General features: G+C 37.5%; 1 protein-coding gene across 1 annotated transcript; it reads right to left on the reverse strand.

The window, feature by feature from the left end:
- Nucleotides 1–3,612: 3,612 nt before the first annotated feature.
- Nucleotides 3,613–4,185, reverse strand: LOC139194681 (uncharacterized). The gene has a single exon (XM_070819579.1). It carries the CDS (start codon nt 4,183–4,185, stop codon nt 3,613–3,615), a length of 573 nt encoding a protein of 190 aa, XP_070675680.1.
- Between the last annotated feature and the right edge of the window lie 3,918 nt (nt 4,186–8,103).

Genomic DNA, 8,103 nt, shown 5'->3' on the forward strand with positions numbered 1-8,103 from the left:
AAAGTACCTTCAAGTGCTTTACAATGGAGGAAGAGAACAGAAGATTTGAATTAATTTGTAATTGATGGGATATAGAAAGCCAAAATCATTTGTTGGGAGGATAGGAAACTAGAACTAGTAAATTGATTGAACATCTACAATTGGTTAGTCAACTTTTAAAATTTCTATATTATGCTCTCATCTAATTATGCTCTGATGCAGATTTACTTTTGTATATACATATATGAAATTCTTGTACACTCTTGATTTTCAGGATTAAAGGTGCTCAAGCTTGAGATTAGTTAAGTACAAGACCAAAGTTTCAAGTTCGTATGTTGTATTTAATACTTGCAATTTAAAATGACATAATATTCATGCTACCTCTAGTCAAAAGTATTATTGCATCTGAATAGTAATAATGAATATGAAGTATTGTGCATGTATATGCTAAAAGCATGCTAGTTTTTCTTGTCATATTATATGTTTGTCTAAACAATTTTACATATATTTTATTATGGCAACCTATTGAAATGTGTCAGAATGTGCAGCTCAATAATAGGACTGAAAGTGATCAGACTTCGATTCATGGATAGACAATGGATTTATAGTTTGGTGAGCTTACGATGATGATGATAAAGTTATTATGATTGATGACTGTGGTGAGATATGTGCATTATAAATTAATTCATATCCTACAATAGTAATCTATTGGCCTATAATTTTACAAATAGTCATTATGCGTATAATGGTTTGTATATATTAACATTTTAGTCGTGTTAGTTACTTTTCCCTTTCATATTTTAGATGGCAGCTTCTACATAGTGAGGAAAGAGGGTGAAATAGGTGAGGGATCCCTTACCTCCTCCTCAAATTGATGCACTTGCACCTCCTCCGCCACCACCTCCTCCACAAAGACAAGAACGGTCAGTGGATCAATGATGTTGCTCTAGACAAATAGATAAGTCATTAGTCATTCATAGGCTTATCATTTTTTTTCATTTCAAGAGAGTTGGAGAGTAAAAATTCACATTTGACAAGATACAACTTAGAAAGCACAAATAAAGTGAACATGCAAGATTGACTTTAAGAAAAAAAAACTTGATATAATTAGCTAGAAGCTGAAAGGGCCCCTTATGAATTAAATTACATTTGTGTTCCTAATAAGTTTATGTTTCTCTTAGTTTTGTTTGCCCCACCAATATATCCTTATGATATTGATTGATGCTTATTACAGTATATTCTTATGCTATTAATGCTTATTACTTTTTGAGCAAAACCTTGTATGTGCCTAGTTCAATTTAACCTACATTCAAACAGAAACTACAAAATCATATGTAAAGACAGGTTATACCTGGTGGTCTCATACAATAGTCAAGTTGTATTTTCTTAATTAAGGATATTGTAGCTGATCTTTAAAAAAGAAACTGATCTGTTTCTATTTTATTATGAAAGGATAACATGAAGAAAAAGAATGATGAAGCAAATCCAAGAAACACCTAAGGGTACTCCTTTAAATCAAGTTTTTATCGGATGATTTCCTCAGATGAACAATTGAGAGCTCAATTGGATTTCCAAAATGAAGATGAAAGTTTGGTATTAAAGTTGAAGGCTTTTTTGCTGCAAGTGTCGTAGACTTCTCTATTGTTAGAACCTCAACGTTGATGAAAGTCTGGTATAAAAAGTTAAAGGCTTTTCTGGCTGCAAGTGTCTTAGACTTATCTTTTGTTAGCACCTCAATGTTGATTAGACTTTCCTTTTGTTAGGACCTCAAGTTGTCTATGTATAAGTGTTGGTGCCCTTCATGACGAATTACTACCATTGAGATAGGTCACCCTAAGTTAGATTGATATTGGGATATTTATGTTATTTTGTGGGATGTACACTTGATGAATGTATTCGACTTATGTGCTTTAATTGTTGATTAATGAAAAATGTGAAGAATATTACCTTATAGTTATGAATTGCAATTCTAGATTACGAAACAGGAACAAATAATTAATTCATCATATATTATTCCTAAATAGGTATTTGATTTACCATATGTGACATAAGTTGTGTCACATGTCAAAAGAATTTGTAACGATTTCAATGTTATTTAGTGTTAATCATATCATTCTGGGATTATATTGGGTGACGATAAAATCATCACTTATAAGTTTGATATGAGACGAAAAACATTGGTCACTGACTTTTTTATTTTGTGATGCTTATTCCGTCACTTACAAACATAATATGTGATGAAATTAGTGCCACGTAAAAGAAAAATATGTGGCGACTCTAACATTCGTCATGTAAACTATCAGTATGCTGTATAGGTGACGATAATTGTGACGCTGGAATTTTGTCACATATAGTCAAATGTGACGAATTTTCATATTTATGTGACGAATGTCTGTCGCCATAAAAGCCCTGTTTTCTTGTAGTGGGATCAGAGCCAATCCCTGGCCGAAAGTGTGCCGAAGAGGACATCGAGCCCCTAAGGGGGTGGATTGTAACATCCCACATCGCCCAGGGGAGTGGATCATCTAAGCCTTATATGTATATTCCCATCTCTACCTAGCACAAGGCCTTTTGGGAGCTCACTAATTTCGGGTTCCGTAGGAACTCCGAAATTAAGCAAGATCACAGCGAAAGCAATCCCAGGATGGGTGACCCACTGGGAAGTTCTCGTGTGAGTTCCCAGAAACAAAACCGTGAGGGCATGTTCGGGACCTAAAACGGACAATATCGTACTACGGTGGAGTCGAGCTAGGGATGTGGTGGGGACCTGGGCCGGGATGTGACACACACAACAACATTTATTATATATTGCATCACATCTATTAAAAATTATTAAATAAATTTGACAGTACCTGTCAAATTTATTAGTAGAAGGTTTTGCCTTCAATTGACTCAGCACCAGTTGATTGGAGAGATTTCATTGCCATTTTTTTACTAACATTTTCTTTGGAGATGGTCTAACATACTTTTAATTTAGTAGATTATCTATTCTAATCTAATTAAACATGTGTACAAAATCAAAGTAATGACATTTTTAATAAATAACCATTATATATTAGATCAACAAAACTTGATGTCATTCGATCTTCCGAAACATACCAGAACTCTTTGACAATTTTAAGCTTAAAATCACATCTGGTCAAGTGCCATGCGTATAGACAATTCCAGAAGCACTCAACTCTCGATTTGTGTCTTTAGCTTTCATGGCTTTTCATAACTTCTTGTTTATTTGGGTTTTCAATGGTGTGATGTCCTGTAAAAGTGACTGAATTCTTAAAATCAATATAGGATTTTGGGCATTCCCTTGTGCTTACCTTTTTCCTTTTTTTTTTTTTATTTTTTTTGTTTCTTTTTGTTTTTTTGTTTTTTTGTTGTTTTTTTTGTTGTTTTTTTTTTGTTTTTTTGAGAAAGTTCAATATTCATTTATTCAAACACTTACATATTTAGAGGATAGGATGCACAATAGTGGGCCTCAATAAAAATCTAGCCATAGATTTCAACTTGGTTTGAGGAAAAAAGAGCGTCCCGCACCAATAAATCTCACCAGCCGATGAGCCACCATGTTGCCTTCTTTGCGAACATGAGAGGGTTTAATCCGTTGGAATGCTCGAAGAAAGAGTCGTGCATCATTTATCACATGTCCCAAAGGAGAAAAATTTGAAACCTTATCCAATTCAAAGCCGCAATAACCAAACTTGCATCACTTTCAAACCTAACCATATTGGCTTCCCATTTTTTGAGCAAACAACACTGCCGCCCTTGAGCCAGTGAGGTCACTCCAAGAATTTGCATAGCCATTGCCGCCACAAACTTACCCAAATGGTCACGAACAATAACTCCCACCCCGCCGATTCTTTCATTCTCCACCCAGGCTCCATCGAAATTACATTTAAGCCAATGATTCTCTGGTTTCTTCCACTTCTGCACCTCACGAGAGCTTATGGATTTAGTCTTCCCATGCCATTTCTTGAACTTCTGTAGCCAAGTCGTTGTCCTATATTGAATTTCCATAGGTGGTGTGATCTTCCCATTCCATAGGAACGCATTTCTTTCCCTCCAAATACTCCAGACAATCATTAGCAATAAGTCAAAACTTTCTAGTGCCAAAGCAGATTTCCTGTTTGCCAACCAATCATTCCAACCGTCCTGTGGTCGATCTCTCGCACTGAGTCCCAACTGACTCGCAAACCACACTGCAGTAGCCATGGGACAGTCTCTCATGATGTGTTTAGTGGTTTCTTACTCTTCATTACAGAATAAATATGTTGCATTTAGCATGATATGTCTCTTGCAAAGATTAACTCTTGTAGGTAAAGCATTCGAACAACTTCGCCAAACACAAATCTTAACTTTACTCGGCACGCACGCCCTCCAAATTGCCTCCCCAAGAAATTTTGTCTCCGGTACCATAGATGATCCGCTAGACTCATTCTCAACTTCACTCCCACTTAGTCGCGCCAAACGATGGGCACTCTTGGTAGTGAACTTTCCATTTCTCTCCTCAGACCATATAATACTATCAGGAGGTTTAAGAATACTTAGAGGGATGCTAAGAATTCAATTCAACTCCTCCTTGTTGGTATTTCAAAGTTTACTAACTCAATACCAAAAATATGTGGGTGATAAGTTTTCTAACTTTATCACACCTCTCACTATCACTCTCAATTCAATTGGACAAGGAAAAAAAGAAGTAAATGAAGAAGCAAACTTTTTGTGTTGGACAAACTGCATGGTAAACAAGCAAACACTTTGATATATTTAATAAGAGTTTACAAACTCAATTGCTTACAGGCTAAAATGGAAATGGGATTCTGATGGAATGGGAATTCGGATATGTTTTTCTAAAGCCTTACAAGAGGCTTAATTATACATGCAAAAGTTATAAACCACTCAAGTGCTTTTTAATAAAAAAAATACACACACACATGCAATCAATGATGGTGTTTACCATCTTTACACCCTTTCACACATGCACCACCTTTTGATGCACACACACATGCAGCTTTTCTAAAAATAGTTTCACCACTTTCTGAAAAATGTTCCAACAATTTCTTAAAAGTGTTCCACTACTTTCGGCTACTGTATTTGATTTGAACTTCCAACACGCCCCTTTAAATCAAAACACCTTCATGCCTAGCATTTCACGTAGCAACCGAAATGATTCAACTGGCAGTGGCTTTGTGAAGATGTCAGCTACTTGTTCCTTCGTGTGACAATAGACAAGTTCAATTGTCTTTTGCTTCACGTGGTCCCTTAGAAAATGGAACCTAATACCAATATGCTTGCTCCTTCCATGTTGGACTGGATTCCTAGCAAGCTTGACAGCTGAGATGTTATCCACATGAATCACAGTCGATTCCACTTATGGATGACACACTGATTTCAACAGATTTCTTAACCAAATTGCCTCACACACAGTTGAGGCTACAGCAACGTATTCGGCTTCACACGATGACAAAGCAATAATTGATTGCTTTTTTGAAGTTCATGAGAAAGTTGTTGATCCTAGAAAAAACACATAGCCAGTTGTGCTTTTCCTTTCATCTTGGTCACCTCCCTAATCACTATCTGAATAACCAAATAATTTTGCATCTTCACCAAAATTATAAAACAGACCATAGTTTAGAGTACCTCTTATGTACCTCAAAATTCTCTTGGGGGCCAGTCAATGAGACTCCCTTGGTGTTTCCATGTACCGACTCACGAGTCCAACGCCATAAACTATATCAGGTCTTGTGATTGTAAGGTACCTTAGGCTTCCAACCAAGCTTTTGTACACGGTTGAGTTTACAAACTTACCTTCTCCTTGCTTGGATAGCTTCAATCCAGTTACAACTGGAGTGTTGACAATATTGCACTTGTCCATATTGAATTTCTCCAATATATCTCTCACGTACTTTTGTTGAGAGATGTAGATACCATCACCTTCTTGCTTCACCTCTATGCCAAGAAAGTATGACATTAATCCATTGTCAGTCATCTCAAATTGACTGAACATGGATTGCTTGAACTCACGAAACATTGCTTCATTGTTTCCTGTAAAAACAAGTCATCTACATAGAGACAAATAATTAAGAACTCCCCTTTTGTACCATTCTTCATGTAAACTGAATGCTCGTATGGACATTTCTAAAATCCGTTTTGGTGAAGGTAGCTATCAATCCTTGAGTTCCAAGCTCGTGGTGCTTGCTTGAGGCCATACAAGGCCTTCTTCAAACGATACACATTTTCTTCTTCTCCTTGTACTTGGAAGCCTTCTGGTTGTTCCATGTACATTTCTTCCTCAAGTACTCCATTAAGGAAGGCTGACTTGACATCTAGTTGATAAATTTTCCATTTATGATGAGCGGCAAGAGAGATTAACAATCTTACCATGTCAAGTCTTGCAACTGGAGCATTGACTTCATCATAGTCCACTTCATACTTCTGTTTGTAGCCCTTTGCTACAAGCCTTGATTTGTATCAATCCACACTTCCATCTGCAGTGCGTTTGATCTTGTACACCCACTTGACACCAATAGCCTTCTGATTTGGTGGGAGCTTTATCAACTCTGAAGTGTCATTCTTCTCGATGGCATGGATTTCTTCCTCCATGGCTATTCTCCAACGATTTTCTTCCATGGCTTCAATGAATAAGAGAGGCTCGTGGAATGCATACAAGTAGAAAATGTTGGTTTCTTCTTCTTCTTCTTGTCTATATATCTCGGTGAAACTTCTTAGCCTTACCAGAGTTGAGAAGCTACTTTCTTCACTGGATGCAGGGCCACTCCTTGCATGTCTGTGTAATGGAGTTGTTGTGATTGTTTGAGCAATCTGTTACTCGACATGTGGTACAACTTCTGGTTCTTCAAAATCATTGGAGACGATATTCTCTTTACTGACTTCTTTGTTGTTCCACTTTCATGCCTCTTCCTCACTGAAGATGACATCTCTACTAACCACTAGTTTGCCAGTTAGTGGATTGCAGAGTTTGTATGCCTTGGACTCTTCACTATAGCCCACAAACACACATTTTTCACCTCGATCATCAAGTTTCCTCCTCTTGGCTTCTAGAACTTGAGCATATGCAACACACCCAAAAACTCTTGGGTGTGCAACATTCGGCTTGTATCCACTCCAAGCCTCTTGTGGTGTCATCCTCTTGACTCTCTTTGTTGGACATCGATTCAATATATAAATCGAACAAGCTACAACTTCTGCCCACAATTCTTTTGGCAAATTCTTCTCTTTAAGCATAGACCTTGTCGTGTTAAGGATGGTTTAATTCTTTCTTTCAGCTATCCCATTTTGTTGTAGGGTATAGGCAGTAGTCAGTTGATGCCTAATTCCTTGCTCCTTGCAATATGCTTGGAAAGCATTAGAGGTGTACTATTCACCTCTATCTAAACTCACAACCATAAGCTTGTGGTTGCTTTCAACTTGTGTGAGTGCCTTAAACTCCTTGAAGACTCTTAAGGCAGCCGACTTCTCCTTGAGAAAATAAACCCAAGTCTTCCTACTAAAATCATCAATGAAGGTAATAAAATACCTATTACCTCCATAAGACATGGGATCCAATAGACCACATATATCCGTGTGTACCAACTGCAGTGGTGCCTTTGCTCTCCATGTATCACTAACAGGCAAGGAACAAAATGTCGATAATATCGCCGATATTATCGGTTTTTAAGGGTACCGATATTTTTTTAACTATCCAAATGGTTTTCATGATAATATCGTGATATTTTCGAAATTATCGCGATAGATTTAGAACTGGGCACTCGGAGAAGAACACCGGAGCTTCTACAGCTCCGGCCGACTGTAAAACAGGACCCTAGACTCCGATCTAGGTATGAAAATGAAATAGAAGACGAGATGAATGTTTTTATATATTCCGTTTGCCGTGAAACGGTTGGAGGTGTTCGGAAACTTCGTCGACTCCCACGGCCTTGCCGGAGATGGGTGTGCCTATTCCCGAGCCGATTTCATCCCAAAAACCTTGCAAAAACATGATTTTGAACTTAAATTTCACATATAAGGAGAGGGAGAGGGAGAAAGACGAGGTTGCTGATGATGATGATGGGTGTGCGTGTGTGTATGTAGGTCTCGGACCCTCGGTGCAGAGACAAGAAGGAGAGGGAGAAA

This window comes from Malus domestica, chromosome 03, assembly GCF_042453785.1.
Source record: "Malus domestica chromosome 03, GDT2T_hap1".
Taxonomy (NCBI): Eukaryota; Viridiplantae; Streptophyta; class Magnoliopsida; order Rosales; family Rosaceae; genus Malus; species Malus domestica.

Excerpts from the sequence above, each read along its gene's own strand:
- LOC139194681 (XM_070819579.1), bottom strand. The coding sequence starts at position 4,185 with ATGGCTACTGCAGTGTGGTTTGCGAGTCAGTTGGGACTCAGTGCGAGA.